General features: G+C 44.6%; 1 protein-coding gene across 6 annotated transcripts in view; it reads left to right on the forward strand.

Annotated features, from left to right (window-relative positions):
* POU2F1 (POU class 2 homeobox 1) overlaps positions 1-12,058 on the forward strand; it is a 231,352-nt gene extending 219,294 nt beyond the window's left edge. For 3 of the 6 annotated variants that reach the window (XM_063956745.1, XM_063956741.1, XM_063956743.1), the window contains 6 exons: positions 351-496; positions 1,528-1,707; positions 6,812-6,920; positions 7,804-8,149; positions 9,525-9,613; positions 11,577-12,058. In XM_063956745.1, the coding sequence (XP_063812815.1) occupies positions 351-496; positions 1,528-1,707; positions 6,812-6,920; positions 7,804-8,149; positions 9,525-9,613; positions 11,577-11,875 (1,169 nt within the window). In that variant the 3' untranslated portion in view covers positions 11,876-12,058. Of the gene's footprint in view, positions 1-329; positions 497-1,527; positions 1,708-6,811; positions 6,921-7,803; positions 8,150-9,524; positions 9,614-11,576 lie in introns of all 6 variants that reach the window. The other 3 variants (XM_063956739.1, XM_063956742.1, XM_063956744.1) reach the window with 1 other exon arrangement.
* Positions 12,059-16,823: the final 4,765 nt, after the last annotated feature.

Raw genomic sequence — 16,823 nt, forward strand, 5'->3', positions numbered from 1 at the left:
TTGTGTGTTAAGGAGTGTTACATAGGTGAGAGGTATTAATTAGAATGCTAAAAAGTTTTACATTGGCAGAAAAAATAAAGTGCTAAAAAAGTGGTGAATTGTTACAATGTTATGTCACAAAGCAGCCAGGCCACACCAACAGAGGGGGCCCCGCTCCCCAAATGTATCCCTAAAACTGACGGGTGTGATACAATATACCGGCGGTCGGTATGCCAGCGGTCACATGACCGACACCGGCATCCCGACAAGGAGAATGCCAATAGGGGATGGGGGTAATTATTTTAATTATATGTCCTCCACTCTACGAATTCACAAAATGAGTTACGTAGATCTCTCCTTCTTCACCCCAGAGAACATCACATCAGATTCGGCGCTCTCAAGCCCAAACGTCATGAACTCCCCAGGCCATGGGATCGAGGGTCTGAACCGCAGGAGGAAAAAACGCACCAGCATAGAGACCAACATACGCGTGGCCTTAGAGAAGAGTTTCCTGGAGGTCAGTGTCTGGGTTTCTCCTACCTGTATGTTAATTTCTACACTCTTGAGACCGACTATCACTTTAGCTTCTCCACGAGGAGGAGAAGGGATCTGGCGGATTGAACTCTAAACCAGGGGTAGCCAAACTCTATCTTAAATGACCCCTAACATTTCATGTTTTCCAGAACACCTGTGGATCTTTTAAAATGTGACCATTGGTAACAAACTCACCTGGTGGTCTGGAAAATGTGACCATTGGTAATGAACTCACCTGGTGGTCTGGAAAATGAGACCATTGGTAATGAACTCAACTTGTGGTCTGGAAATGTGACCATTGGTAATGAACTCACCTTGTGGTCTGGAAATGTGACCATTGGTAATGAACTCACCTTGTGGTCTGAAAAATGTGAAATATAAGAAGCCCTTAAGGACTATAGGGCAGATTTATTAAGCCTGGAGAAGTGATAAGTGGAAGGTGATAAAGCACCAGCCAATCAGCTCCTGTTATTTTCAAACCCAGCCTGTAACATGAAAGTTAGGATCTGAATGGCTGGTGTGTTATCACCGTACACTTTATCACTTCACCAGGCTTAATAAATCTGCCCCTGAGTTTGGTACAACTAGGGAAGATGTATTAAGCTTGGAGAAGGCACAAAGAAGTGATAAAGGAGTGATAAGTGCAAGGTGATACCGCACCAGCCTATCAGCTTATAACTGTAAATTTACATATTGGAGCTGATAGGCTGGTGCGGTATCACCTTGCACTTATCACTGCTTTATGCCTTCTCCAGGCTTAATACATCTTCCCCACTTTGAGATGACTGTATTGAATGCCTAGCTCCCCATTACGATGAACACCATGGTGTACGCATCAAACATTGTCCACCAAAGGGTAGAACCAACTTTTGATCATAAAGTTTTGATGGGACTCTTAAATATGATACGTGTGAACGGGGATTGACTGGTCTACTGTACAGGAGAGTGTCGCCTACGACCTCACCTTGTAAGTGTTTTCTGACCCGTTTCCTGTCCATCTACTTCCTGCCACAGAACCAAAAGCCTACCTCGGAGGAGATCACCATGATTGCTGACCAGTTGCATATGGAGAAGGAGGTGATCCGTGTTTGGTTCTGCAACAGGCGCCAGAAGGAAAAGAGGATCAACCCCCCCAGCAGCGGTATATCCAACAATTCTCCCATTAAAGCAATGTTCTCAAGTCCAACTCCTCTGGTAAGAATGACGGGCGATGCGTCAGACTGTACTGGTCAGTGGCGGTATGGGAAATGGAAGCGACTGAAATTGAGAGTATTACGGCTGAAGCAATAGGGGATGTGGTGGTATGACATATAGCCGTATACAGGACCACTGTACATGTCTGTACTAAATGGGGGAGATTCAAATGTTTGAAAAGTCGGTTGGGTGTCTGTTTTTTCCTGTCTATTAGATAGGAAAAAACAGACTCCCAACTGACTTTTCAAACATTTGAATCTCCCCCAAAGTGTACATAAAAATGTCTGTTTGAATATTCAGTTCCAGCAAAACAAAGGCTAATACAAGGGGTGCATTGTACCACTAGTCACGCTTTTGTTTTGTGACCCATCTGCTTCTAATTTTGGTCGTATGATTCCTCTGTGTCTCCTCACGTCATAAAATAATTTTTTATTATTGTAGATCTCCTTGGACTTTTTTCGGGAAAATTGAAAAAAAAAAAAAAACATAAATGCATAAAACCATTTGGTGGGGTATCTCCACCGGTGTTGAAATTGTCCCAGTAATGAAGGAGTTAAAGTGTGCTTGTATTCTCGCATGTGGCTCCTGTCACAATCTGCACATCAGCTGTTAGTAAATTGCTGTCATCTCTCATTATTTACTCCCAGCTTTATGCGACCTGAAGAAGAGCATGGGTAGTAGCAAACAATAAATTGCTATGAATGATTTATACCGTGATCAGATGTCAGTATGTCGGGGGCCACGGCTATAAATAGCTGCCGGTTCCCCGCCTTTGCTGGCTGCTCGGCCGGGGTAATTGACCAGCAAGAGAGCAGGTGGTCTCGGACAATGAGTAACTGCAGGTGATGTTATGTCTCACCTGACTGCACACACAGATAACCTGACAGTGCTGGCTTTATGTCGGCTGCACGTTCCCTGCAACCTCCCCTCTGCATGGCCATAAATGATGGCGCTCTCTCTCCTGCTCTTCTCCAGAATAGGATTTTGTTACATGTGTCCGGGAATACAATGAGGGGCCCCGCCAGTGCCGGCTGGGAAGCATGTATTGTATATTAATGTAAGAGAGTTGGCATACAGCATTTACCTGGCATACAGATCCATTGTTTATGGGGGTAATTCAGACCTGATCGCAGCAGCAAATTTGTTAGCAGTTGGGCAAAACCATGGGGGTCATTCCGAGTTGTTCGCTCGGTAAATTTCTTCGCATCGCAGCGATTTTCCGCTTAGTGCGCATGCGCAATGTCCGCAGTGCGACTGCGCCAAGTAAATTTGCTATGTAGTTAGGAATTTTACTCACTGTTTTTTATTCGTTCTGGTGATCGGAGTGTGATTGACAGGAAGTGGGTGTTTCTGGGCGGAAACAGGCCGTTTTATGGGAGTGTGTGAAAAAACGCTACCGTTTCTGGGAAAAACGCGGGAGTGGCTGGAAAAACGGAGGAGTGTCTGGGCGAATGCTGGGTGTGTTTGTGACGTCAAACCAGGAACGACAAGCACTGAACTGATCGCAGATGCCGAGTAAGTCTCGAGTTACTCAGAAACTGCTAAGAGATGTCTTATCGCAATATTGCGAATCTTTCGTTCGCAATTTTAATATGCTAAGATTCACTCCCAGTAGGCGGCGGCTTAGCGTGTGCAAAGCTGCTAAAAGCAGCTTGCGAGCGAACAATTTGGAATGAGGGCCCATGTGCACTGCAAGGGGGGGCAGATGTAACGTGCAGATAGAGTTAGATTTGGGTGGGTTATTTAGTTTCTGTGCAGGGTAAATACTGGCTGCTTTATTTTTACACTGCGATTTAGATTTCAGTTTGAACACACCTCACCCAACTCTAACTCTCTCTGCACGTTACATCTGCCTCACCTGCAGTGCACATGGTTTTGCCCAACTGCTAACAAATTTGCTGCTGCGATCAACTCTGAATTACCCCCTATGGGGTATATGCAATTCCGGGCGAATTGCGGCACTTTTTCGCACGTTTTTAAATTTGACACAATTTGACCGTCGAATTTCGGCAGGTGGGTGCCGGAATTCGACATATTCAATAAAAAACGAATTCGACAGTCCCGCTGTCGAAAAACGGGCGATTTGACGGATTTTGATTCGATTTTTAAAAATGTTTCAAAAAACTGTAAAAAAAGCAAAAAAAAATTAGCGTGGGGTCCCCCCGCCTAAGCATAACCAGCCTCTGGCTCTTTGAGCCGGTCCTGGTTGCCAAAATACGGGGGGAAAAATGACAAGGGATCCCCCGTATTTTAACAACCTGCACCGGGCTCTGCGCCTGGTCCTGGTGCAAAAAATACGGGGAACAAAAAGAGTAGGGGTCCCCCGTATTTTTTGTACCAGTACCGGGCTCCACTAGCTGGACAGATAATGCCACAGCCGGGGGACACTTTTATACCGCTTCCTGCGGCCGTGGCATTAAATACCCAACTAGTCGCCCATGACCGGGGTACCCTGGAGGAGTGGGGACCCCTTCAATCAAGTGATCCCCCCCCCCCCCCCCAGCCACCCAAGGGCCAGGGGTGAAGCCCGAGGCTGTCTTCCCCCCCCCCATCCAAGGGCTGCTGATGGGGGGCTGATAGCCATGTGTAAAAATGAAAGAGTATTTTTTTCTTGCAGAAGAACTACAAGTCCCAGCAAGCCTCCACCGCAAGCTGGTACTTGGGGAACCACAAGTACCAGCATGCGCACACCGTGAAAAGACAACTTTATTTCACACATGCCGACACATACATACTTACCTATGTTGACACGCCGACTGGCACGTCTCCAATGTCGACGAATCCGGGGTACCTGAAAAGAAACTTAATACTCACCTAAATCCAGTGTCCTGTGATATTTGTAATCCACGTACTTGGCAAAACAAAAAAACGCATTTACCCGATCCACACGGACTGAAAGGGGTCCCATGTTTACACATGGGACCCCTTTCCCCGAAGGCAGAGACCCCCTGTGACTGCTGTTACAGAAGGTCCCTTCAGCCAATCAGGGAGCGCCACGTAGTGGCACTCTCCTGATTGGCTGTATGCGCGTCGGAGCTGTCAGACGCGCATCGCACAGCCCCCTCCATTATCTTCAATGGTGGGAACTTTGCGGTCAGCGGTGAGGTCAGCCGCTGACCGCGTGTAACCCCACCGCTGACTGCAAAGTTCCCACCATTGAAACTAATGGAGGGAGCTGTGCGATGCGCTGTCTGCCAGCTCAGACGCGCAAAGCCAATCAGGAGAGTGCCACGAAGTGGCGCTTCCTGATTGGCTGAAGGGACCCTCTGTGACAGTACTCACAGGGGGTCTCAGCATTCGGGGAAAGGGGTCCCATGTGTAAACATGGGACCCCTTTCAGTCCGTCTGGTTCGGGTATGCGTTTTTTTGTTTTGCCAAGTACGTGGATTACAATAAAAGAACCGGACACTGGATCAGGTGAATATAATTTTATTTTCAGGTACCCCGGACGTCGACATTGGAGACGTGGCCAGAGTCGGCGTGTCAACATAGGTAAGTATGTGTGTCGGCATGTATGTAATAAAGTTATACTTTCACGGTGTCTGTGTCCTGTTTTTATTTGGGTATTTTTTTTGCAGCAGAACTACAGGTACCAGCGGGCCCGTTTCTCCCCGCATGCTGGTACTTGTGGTTCTCTAAGTACCGGCTTGCGGGGGAGGCTTGCTGGGACTTGTAGTTCTTCTGCAAAAACCAATATTCTTACATTTTCAACAAGGCTATCAGCCCCCCATCCGCAGCCCATGGATGGGGGAGACAGCCTCGGGCTTCACCCTTGGGTGGGGGGGGGGACCCCTTGATTGAAGGGGTCCCCACTCCTCCAGGGTACCCCGGCCAGGGGTGACTAGTTGGATATTTAATGCCACGGCCGCAGGGAGCGGTATAAAAGTGTCCCCTGGCTGTGGCATTATCTGTCCAGCTAGTGGAGCCCGGTGCTGGTACAAAAAATACGGGGGACCCCTACTCTTTTTGTCCCCCGTATTTTTTGGACCAGGCGCAGAGCCCGGTGCTGGTTGTTAAAATACGGGGGATCCCCTGTCATTTTTTCCCCGTATTTTGGCAACCAGGAGCGGCTCAAAGAGCCCGAGGCTGGTTATGCTTAGGAGGGGGGACCCCACACATTTTTTTTTTTTCCGATTTTTACCCCATTCCATTAAAAAATATATATATTTATAAAAATATATAAATAATACTTGTGCCTCCTAAATAGACAAACCAAGTACCTAATCCCTTCTAATATAAATAGATATGCTATTACCAATTAAAAAAACACACAAAAAAACATGTTTTTAAAAAAAAAATTTAGATTCCGCCAGCAAAGTGTGGCGGATTGAAAATGACGAATTTACTGTCTAAAAGCACTGTTGTCGAATTTACAATCTTCAATTGAGTATACTTTTGTCGAAATGCCGCATTTGTACCATTGCAGAAATGTTGAATTTGACAAATGTCGAATTACAAAAAGTCGAATTTGGAAAGTCCGTTTTTTTGACGAAAAGTACTGAATTGCATTGTCGATTTTTTTTTGGGGCGAAAATGTCCCGTTTTTCGACATTTTCGGGAATTCGACCGCAATTGCATATACCCCTATGTCTGTCAACTGATCCCCTTACTGAAGCCCTATGGTCAGTGCAGGTATGAGATTCTATACCAGTAATATAACAGCCAGCCAGTGGGTGTGATGTTATATGTGGATGGGAGCTTATTCTATGTCTGTCTAGAACAAACCTAGCAGGCAGTGATAACCAGAATATCCCTATAGCCTGTTGTGCAGGGGGGAAGGGGGGGGGGGGATAGTATAATATACAAATAACTATTCAGTGATGCATTTCACATAACGGTATTGCTGTCTTCAGATACCTAGAAGACGGAGGTTGTGCGGTCTCTTCAGTAACACCATGATCTCCGCTAGATGCTTCTGGGAAAATAGAGTGTGCAGTGTGGCGAGGTCACCCACCTTCTTTGATAATTACAGACATACAGAAAGTGCTGTGACCCCTAATGGCACTGATACAACATTACGTTCCAGCAGCACAGCCCATGTGCTCAGGATATGTATTGCAAAGCGTTGATGGACGTTGCACAACATTCTGTGTCTTCTTGTTAGGTGGCCTCTACGCCAAGCCTTGTGACGAGCAGCGCGGCAACCACCCTGTCTCTAAACCCAGTGCTCCCTCTGACCAGTGCTGCTGCCGTGACCAGCTATCCAGTCCTAGGTGAGCGCTCCCTCCTCTCTTCTAATCCTTCTGTCTAGCACCTGTGTCATGTCTGCAGAAGCGCAGTACCCTCATAACGAAACCTCAGCATTTATTCTGTAGCACCTGTAGCTAAATTAACTTTCTTTGTTGTTAAAGGGGGTTTTTTTTGTTTTGTTTTTCCTGTCCTTCTGAATGTATAATTGCAGTTTTCCCCGATGCCATGTCCCGGCGATGTGCCACAATGGTGCTATAGATTTGCCAGTTGGCCAGGTACCCCTGTAATCTCTGACTCTCCATAGAGGATTATACACATTGACGCCTCTATCAGGCATTCATACACCCACGTGGCGACCAGTGCTTGCTTGGCTGTGCATCAGCGGAATCGCTGCCTGCAGCGTGTATGAGCGTTAGTGCTCTCACGGTATAATAGAGTTTTAATCTGAGCACTTTTTAAGTATGCCGTGCAGAAGACAATATCACTCCATTAAGAATGTGTAATCTTATGGCCCCTTCTATCCTTGTCTTTTTTTTTTTTTAAACTCTATTAAATTGAGCTGGGTTGTATTTGATACTTACTATGTTAATATTACCGCTATATAAACATACAGAGACCGTTCTTTACGAAGTTTAATCCTGTGACACAATCGCTGTAAAATCAGACCCTATTCACCCCTAGTCTCTTTGTCAGTTTACTAATCATATTTATAAACCATATCAAGCTTATTTAAGGAAAAATGTTATTGAGTCAGGAATGAGCCATGGTTTACGCATGGGACTCCTGGGATCATTCTGGTCCAACCATCGGTTTAAAATGGCTATGAATGAACCGTAAACTTGTGTTTAAGGTGAATAAGGATAAAAACTGCTGTTGTAAAGTTATGTTACTGTTCTTCTCTTAAAGGCACAACAGGAACACACACGGCCAACACAGCAACTGTGATATCTACGGCACCTCCGGTGTGCTCTGTCCTGACGTCCCCGTCTCTCAGCCCTTCCCCGTCTGCTTCTGCTGGAGTTTCGGAAGCATCCAGCACCAGCGAAACTGGTACAACACACACCACCTCCACTCCCATCACCTCCCCACTGAGCGCCGGCCAAGTAATGGTGACGGCTTCTGGAATCCACACCGCGGCTGCCACAGCACTACAAGGAGCAGCACAGCTGTCCTCTAATGCAAGCCTAGCTGCCATGGCTGCTGCAGCCGGGCTCAATCCTGGGCTGATGGCGCCCTCGCAGTTTGCCGCTGGGTAAGGAGTCCTGCTTTACAGCCTGCATTAGTAAGACCACTACTTTGTAAAAAAAAAAGTGCAACTCATGTACAGTATTTTCAAAGTCACACTGCAAACTTCACTCCACTAACAAATGCCATTCACAAACTTTATCTCAGAACAGTGTCCGTTATGTCAGGCTACACAGTGTCACAATTTGCGTGTGTCAAAAAAACAAATCAAGGTTTGCATATTTGGACAGGTGTCAGTTTGTACTTAGTATCAAATTATAATAAATCGTTTGATGCAAGAAATTATGGTAAATTGTCTCTGGCTTATGGAACACTACAGACGTATTCTCCGTAAGAGTGCTGGGTGCAGTTCAGACGTAACCGTAAAACACAATAGTTAACCGGGAATAAACACAATGGGTAAGATGCAATAGGGTGCAAGCTTTTTATGCGATTCAAACTCGCAAATGTAATAGCTTGCGATTTTTTTGAGTTTCAGGCTATTACAAGGTACGAGTTTCGCAGGTGAGATCCGGGCATGCTTCTGTGTGTAAAAGGTAGAAAAAAAGAGTTAAAAATAAGAAAAAAATGGCGTGGGTCCCCCACCCAAAAGCATAACCAGCCCCGGGCTCTTTGAGCAGATGCTAGTTCTTAAAATTCAGGAGAAAAAAATGTGTGGGTTTTCCCTGAATTTTAAGAACCAGCCTGGGCTATCCCCAGCAACCCTGGGCTGTGGGTGCCAAGTTGATAGCATTAGAGTTGTTATTTAAAAAATAATAATATTGGTTTACAGGAAGACTACAGATCCCAGCAAACAACCTTTCCATGCCGAGGCATTGATGGCCCCACTGGTTGCTATAGTCCCCCCAGAAAAGGGGGGAGGGGGGGGGGGACAGTGCATACACACCGTGAAAGTAAAACTGTAATAGACTCACAGATTCCTATTCCTGGTGTAGATCACATCCCTTTGTACTGTAGAATCCACGGTAACTGTAAAAATAAAAAAGCACCTGCCCATCCCTTGTGTAGATCACATCTTCTTTGGTCCATGTAGGCATCCAAGGGGATACAAAATAAACCAAAAGACCCGAACACACAGGTTGGGAATGGGGTGGCAGCTATGACTAACCCTTCTGGAGGCGGAGAAGGGGGGGGGGGGGTGTTACGGCTGGTCAACCCTCAGGGGGTGGAAGCTATGGCAAACCACCCCCATATTGCCTATAACCCCCCCCGGCTGTGTTATGATGTCACCTGGTGAGTGTGGCATCCGGTCCCTGTGTATTATCTGTTGGCTGCATACATGTACTATGTGCAGTGACACGTCTGCCATCCTCTGACCTGTGGGCGTATTCACACTGTGCCTGCATGTAGAAACATTCTGGTTTTGTCTGTTTTGTTCGCAGAGGTGCCTTATTCAGTCTCAACCCCGGAACTTTGGGCAGCGCGCTCAGCCCCGCTCTGATGAGTAACAGTACGCTGGCAACAATACAAGGTCAGTCTGGTGCTTTCATTGCTGATACAGGGCCTAATTCAAGGCAAAAGCAAAATCTTCCTCTAATGGGCAAAACCTGTGCCCTGCAGGTGGGGCAGATATAATGGAATGTAGTCACATGACTGGCGGATGGGATCCGGCGATCTCTATAACAACGCCGGGATCCCGATCGCTTGAAATGCAGACCGTTGGAATGCCGACACACAGGGACTATTCCCACTCGTGGGTGCCCAAGACACCCATAGAGTCGGAATAGAACCTGTGGCAAACGCAGCGAGCCACAAATCCCGCAGCGTGGCGAGTGCAGCAAGCCCACAAGGGGGCTTCCCCCTGCCGGCATTCTAGCGGCTTGGATCCCGGCGTCAGTCACGCGATCCCAACCCGATATAACATGTGCAGAGAAAGTTAGATTTGGGTGGGGTGTTTTAAAATGAAATCTAAATTGCAGCGTAACAATAAAGCAGCCAGTATTTACCCTGCACAGAAACAATATAACCCACCCAAATCTAACTCTCTCTGCACATGTTACATCTGCCCCACCTGCAGTGCACATGGTTTTGCCCATTAGAAGAAGCCTTTGCTTTTGCAATCAACCTTGAATTAGGCCCAAAGTCTGCTTAGGGTATGTGATAGAGGCCATATACATATGATACTTATTTACCACAGCGCTTCCATATGCACTATGTTGTCCAAATTTATGTTTGTGGTATTATAGTATGACCAGATGGGTCACTGGGTTTGACCCAATTGTTTACTTTAAGATCAAAGTTATTGACTAATACGAGAACCATACTACACAAAGTTTGTTGTATTGTGTCCTTTCTGGGGCTATAGATGGGTGCAGTAACGATTATCACGTAGACTCTATTGCTTGAGCTGTGCAAAGTTTTGAGGGGGCCACAAAACATTATGTACTGTATGAAGCCAGTAACCCTCCCCTACAGTATGTCCATGTATTGCCTGTGGGTGCTGACTAGTGACTACTGGCTGATACCTCTTACTTTCCACTCATTTAGTTTTGAATGTCTTCAAAAAAAAATTAAAATAATTTGTTTTTAAAATAAATGTAGGTTCATACAGTTACTTTCCACAACAAAATCTCCCCTTATCAATGTGACAGTCCCGCATTGTCTACTGCTACAGTACTCTGTGTTTTAAGGAGACCCTGCTCCTTCCTCAATATAGCTCTGTCTGTGCCTTTCAACTGCCTCCATTCCTCTCCTGACATCAACACTGCCCATGCACCACACAGCCCTGTCCGCACTAACACATTACTCACCTCCTGATATACTCTGTGCTACTGGGGACCCTGCTCCTCCCACTATATAACTCTCAGTCTGTGTCTTCCTGCTGCCTCCATTCCCCTCCTCACATCATGTCACTGCCCCTGTCACATGCAGCCCTGTCCTCACTGACACATCACTCATCTCCTGATACACTCTGTGCTGCTGGGCCCCTGCTTCTCCCACTATATAACTCTCAGTCTGTGGCTTCCTGCTGCCTCCATTCCCCTCCTCACATCATGTCACTGCCCCTGTCACATGCAGCCCTGTCCTCACTGACATATCACTCATCTCCTGATATACTCTGTGCTGCTGGGGACCCTGCTCCTCCCACTATATAACTCTCAGTCATAATGTCATAATGTATAGCCCACCACAAAGTGCAGTGTGCTGAAGTGAGCTGAGCTGAAAGCTAATTCCATGATTATTGCCATGGCTTGAAATAAAATAATAATAATAACTATTACCTGGAAAATAGATAAACATTACTATAATAATATATATTTTCTGTTCTTTCCTCTAGTAAATGTAAGTATATATTTTAGCACCTGTTTCTTTGGAATGATAAAAGGAACCTGACACATTTGTGTCTTTAATATATAGAAACTTTGTTATGTTTTAAGATATATATTATTATATTACTTTTGGACCTGAAATTTGTCCCCTTTTGAATGTTCTAGCTCTGGCATCGAGTGGATCTCTTCCAATAACGTCACTGGATGCTTCTGGGAACTTAGTGTTTACCAACGCTGGTGGGACTCCTAACATTGTGACTGCACCCTTGTTCCTCAATCCTCAAAACCTGTCTCTGTTCACCAGCAGCCCAATCAGCTTGGTCTCTGCAGCGTCCGCAGGGGCGACACCCATCACAAGCCTTCACGCCACCTCCTCAGTTGACTCCATCCAAAACTCTCTATTTACAGTGGCCTCAGCCAGCGGACCAGCTTCCACCACCACTTCGGGCTCCAAAGCACAGTGAGCCAAGGCGACGAGATCACCACCTCCGCTTTCTTCTAGCGATCAACGAAACAGTGTGATCCGCTCCCCTCCCCCAGCACGGGAGAGCTCAGAACCGAAATAAGAGGGGGCGGGAGGGAAAAAACGACGAGAATGGATGGACATTTTGCCTAATTTTATAATAAACATTCTCTTTTCAGGATAACCACTGATCAGAGAACTTTCTAACCAAAAATGTAAAAAATAAAAAAAGTAAAAAAAATCCAAAAAAAAAATGTAGAAATGAAGAGGAAAGTAACACATCACAAAAAAAAAGTGAAAGGACTACTTATCATTTCCAGCAGTCACACGGACAGCGAAGGTTGGTTGCTTAAACAAAAAAATCTGGTATTGGAAGGGGAATTTGGTTAAGTCTAAATATACTTTTTATTATTATTTTTTTGTAATTATCATTTTGTATAGGTCTGTTGTACAGACCTTTTGTCATGCAAGGTGTTTATAGTCATATCAAAATGTTGGGGTTCCTTTCTTAACTGGTACAATTTAGGCAGGCCTGTATTACTGGTGTGGTTATTTTTCCCATCCTTTTGTTTATATTTCCTCCCTGTCTTTTCAAGTGAATTCTCGGGTAGTGAGGTCCTTCGGTCATAGGTCCCAGGCTCCAGCGTATGTGTCCTTGTTTTACCGTGTGTGCATGGGTCCCTGGCATCTACCATACACTTGACAGCTGTTGAACACAGCCAAGGGCCTGACAGGAGTGTGCAATGCCTGTGTATTACAGATCTCGGTGTGCGTACTTCTGTCCCGGCTCCTTGATCACGATTGTACCTATATTTGTTGTAATGTCCCCTAAACCCTAAATTATATGTCCGCCTTTGGCTTAGCCGGTGTTTAAAGGGGATTTCTACTTCCCGGTGAGTTTAATTTATGGCTTCTGTGGCTTAATGTATGGCTTGCTACCATCCTCCTGCACCTTTTTACGGTTTACGTTGTTTTTTTCACGTTCCTCTGTCTTTTTGCCTATTTATCATCGGGCAGTTACAATACAAATGTTATGCATGGCAGAGATATCACCTGGCAACAAAATATACAACTGCTGTTTAGTAAAAGTTGCAGGAGGGTGTGTACATGGCAGTTATCGGAATGTAGAGGACCTTTAAAACATCTGACTTGCTATGAAGGACTGATGTCTGAAACCACTGTTGTACTTGATTTGTGCAAAGCATTGGGAAACCCATTGCTCTGTGTTCCTTATATAAGATGTGATTGTTCAGGGACGGCGCGAGGTTCTGTGTGCCTCCCTGTGTGAAATCACTCTGAGCAACATCGTCACTTTTTTTCATGACCGTTTCTTGTATAATACAGAATTAGAATTGTAGAATACAGCATATGCAACCAGCCGACTCCCTGCTGACCTGCAGATGACAGCAGCCGGAGTGGCAGAGGTTGCTTCGTTTCGGGAGGGTTGTTGAACCTCTTTGCACACATCGTAAGGTCCTGGTATCTCAGCGATTGAGCCCGCCCAGCAGAAGTGTGAACATGTTATGAGCCGGGGACCAGGTGCTTGCAGTGTGTGAGCGATGTGGGGCTTGTCTGTCTCGGCACGCCTGGAAGAGGAGTCTGGGTAATTGATCTGTTTCCCTACATTTTTTTAAATTCACCGATCATATATAAACCAAAAATCTGAACGTGTGGTAACGCAGATTGGATCACTGCGTCGCAGTTCGCACTACGCCTTCAATAACAGGGTCGTTTTTCTGCCCAATTCAGCGACATGTCGTTATGGACCGCTGTTCTGTGATGCGCTCACCTGTGGAGGGCATGTCCAGCCGCTCCCTCCTATTTAAAGGACGTCCCCTGTGGGCTCCTGGTGCACTGAGTTGGGATAATCCTGAAAACGGCAGAAAACCTTCCCTTGACTCCATACTAATAATTACTGTTGTACACCGATTCATTTTCTCCATCTGTAACCTTTATAGACTAGTGAACTGCAAGCAGTCAACTAACCCGTTACATTCAACCTTGTGTGTTTTTGTATATGTTTTTGTTTTTTACGTTGTTGGAAATGTTTTTCAACCCCTCCGATGCCGAAAATAGGGCCCTATGGCAACTCTGGGTTGCTGGCCTCACACCGGCACGGCGGACGGTTAACCAAGCTTGAACCAAAGTCAATTTCTAGCAAGCTGCTGTACTAATGGACTAGTTTGTATAAGTGCAGCTCAGACGCAGTGAGTGACAAGTAAAATGCTACTGACAATTTCTTTCTTTTTTTTTTTTTTTTTTCTTTTGTTCTGTTACTTTATTTTTGGGGGGTGGGTGTTTATTTTATATATAAATGTTGCTGCTTTTAATTTTTTGTTTCTTATTTTTTATGGTTAAGGCAAACTCTAACTTTTTATTATGTATTTTTGTCACATGTAAATATATTAAGATATTAATAGTCCAGTCGGCCGCCTCTGTTCCTTCCCTCCTCTTGCTTCTCGGATTCCCCACTGGTTTCATTGCCTTTGTATTTTTCAGCCCACTTTTGGCGCATGATCTAGGCTGTCTAAGACCTGTCTCTTCTCCCATAACACTTTTAATGGCTGCCATTTACTGACAGGCGTATGTGTTACTCCAACCAATGGCAAGGGATAATGTATGGACATTAACTTTTGGGTTTTGGTAGAAAAAGGCACATTAATCACTCTGTTTGGTATTCAATTACCCGCGATAATTGGGGGGCTTGGGGGGCGGGGGGGGGGGGTTGCTATTCAATTAGCCTCAATAAGCCAGCGTGAGCCACAGTTTATCTGGTATTTTGTTTCACCTGCATTAGGTTTGCACACATTCATTTTAATTTGTGGTTAACTTTATTTGGCAGTGCTATACATTTATATATGTAAATATTTGCTTTGTATACTATTTTGCAGATGGCCATTTTTGTGTTTTTGTTGTTTTTTTTTTTTTTAGTTTACATTGTCGCTAGTGGTACAGTTCCCACCACTGCCATTTCTAATCTAGCCACCTATCCTGACGGAAGTGAGGAGCCAATCTCTTGTTTGAAAAGCTTTAATAATGCCTAATGCAGTGTAAATTAGGTTCATCCGAAACCCAAGGTCCTAAAAGTGGATATAAATAATAATCAGGGTTTCAGGGTCCATCATTTTATATCAGATTATGTTGCAGATTTTTTTTTTTTTAAATGATCATTTTTTACTTTTTTTTTCCGCTTTTTAAAGATTTTTATTTTTTTTGCATCATTTTTTTTTTTTTTTTTCCAGATTTCAGTCCTGAAAAACTTTTCTTGAAATCAGTTTGTGCCAGTGGGGACCCAGACATAGGTTGACCCAAACATGCAAAGAAAATCTTCTGTACTCTCATCATTTTTTTTTATTTATTTTTTTTAGATGAAGTATTAATCCCTCATCTGCTTTTCTTCCATTCCCTACAATTTAGTTCTGACGGCAGCTCCTGCATTGCCCGGACTAGTGTCTGGCCGCCTAAGAAAAATACCTCAGCTTATCTCGGCTTTTATGGGCTAAATATTCCTGGAATAAAAATTAATTGTATGAATAATGGAATTCTTATTTAAAAAACTTTAGGTCTTGTTAGTGTAGTTTGGCATAATTCTTTCACGTTTTCTTTTTCTTTTTTTTTTCTCGTAATTTATACAAAATATAATATAGGCACTGGGGCTGGGGAAAAGGGAAGCAGAACTGCGGTATACAGTAGGAGAACATATTTTATACAGAACTTTTGCCAAAGCTTACATCTGTTTGTGATCCACCCATCCGCTCCGTACAATGCAAATACTTTAATGAGAATAACTTGGGGTGCATCCAGTGTTGCTCAGCAGGACATGGACACAGGCTATTGCCAACCTTCCCCCCCAAAACCACCACCACCCCTCTGTCTCATTTTTCTCACTTCTCTTGGCCTACCTGCCCTCTGATTCTAATATTGGGGTTCTGGACGTGCATTTGATAGAACTGTTACATACATAGGGCGGTATTCAAATAATATATCACGTCCAATCTCCTTTTTGAAGTGATCCCTAATATCGCGCATATTGCGCCCATAGTAATTAGGTTTAGCTGCGTAAAGAGTTGGGCGCCCTCGCTACCCCAGGGGTAGCGAGCTGAAATGATTATACCACTCCCGTCAGCAGAAACCGAACGGGTGTGTAAGGGGGGTGAAAAGAATTGAATACCGCCCATAGACTGAAAGTGTAGGTGCTGCATTTTTAGTCTAGTTTGGAGAGCAAAAGAGAGGTTCCTTGTTGTTTTTTTGTTGTTTTTATCCTCCGTGTATTGGCCTAGGCTAGAAAATGTTTTCCAGAGCCCCATTTAGTATTGAAAGTTCTTATACGGGGGAGGTGTGGTCTTCTTTTGTATTGTATAATAGTCCTGTTCCTAAGCCTGTCTTTACCAAAAATAAATATATATATAACCATATACTAAATACCAAACGTAGAAGGGATATATGTCGCCAAGAATCTAAATACTGTGAGATACAGCGTCCTATTGTGGACCGATGTTTGTATTGTCTTTGTGTTGTGAGTTTGTATCGTACATTTCTTGAGGTACGGATGGGGGAAGTGGGGTGAGTCCTCCCCGTAGCACAGGTCTACTTACCGAATCTCAGCCAGTGTTGTGCGTCTGGCTCTGCAAGCAGAGCTGGCAAATATAGAAATGGCCAGTTGTGAATAAGTAACTGTATGGGGCTTGTATATTACTGAACATACCACTTGTTGTGGTGGGTATTAACTGATATCTGAGGTCTCGGGCTGCGGTAGACAGTGACTGCCTCAATACACTGAAAAACTGTAAAGATGCGTCTTTATATCCTTAACGCGTAGTTTCCGAACCTTCAATATTTCCTTCAGGAACTGCAATTCCAAAGATTGTGTAATTATTGCTGTGTGTAACTGGTCTTTTTGTCTTTATTTCCTATTTAGTATACTTCTTTTAAATGTGGTATCTGTTGCT

The sequence above is a fragment of the Pseudophryne corroboree genome, chromosome 2, assembly GCF_028390025.1.
Source record: "Pseudophryne corroboree isolate aPseCor3 chromosome 2, aPseCor3.hap2, whole genome shotgun sequence".
Lineage (NCBI taxonomy): Eukaryota > Metazoa > Chordata > Amphibia > Anura > Myobatrachidae > Pseudophryne > Pseudophryne corroboree.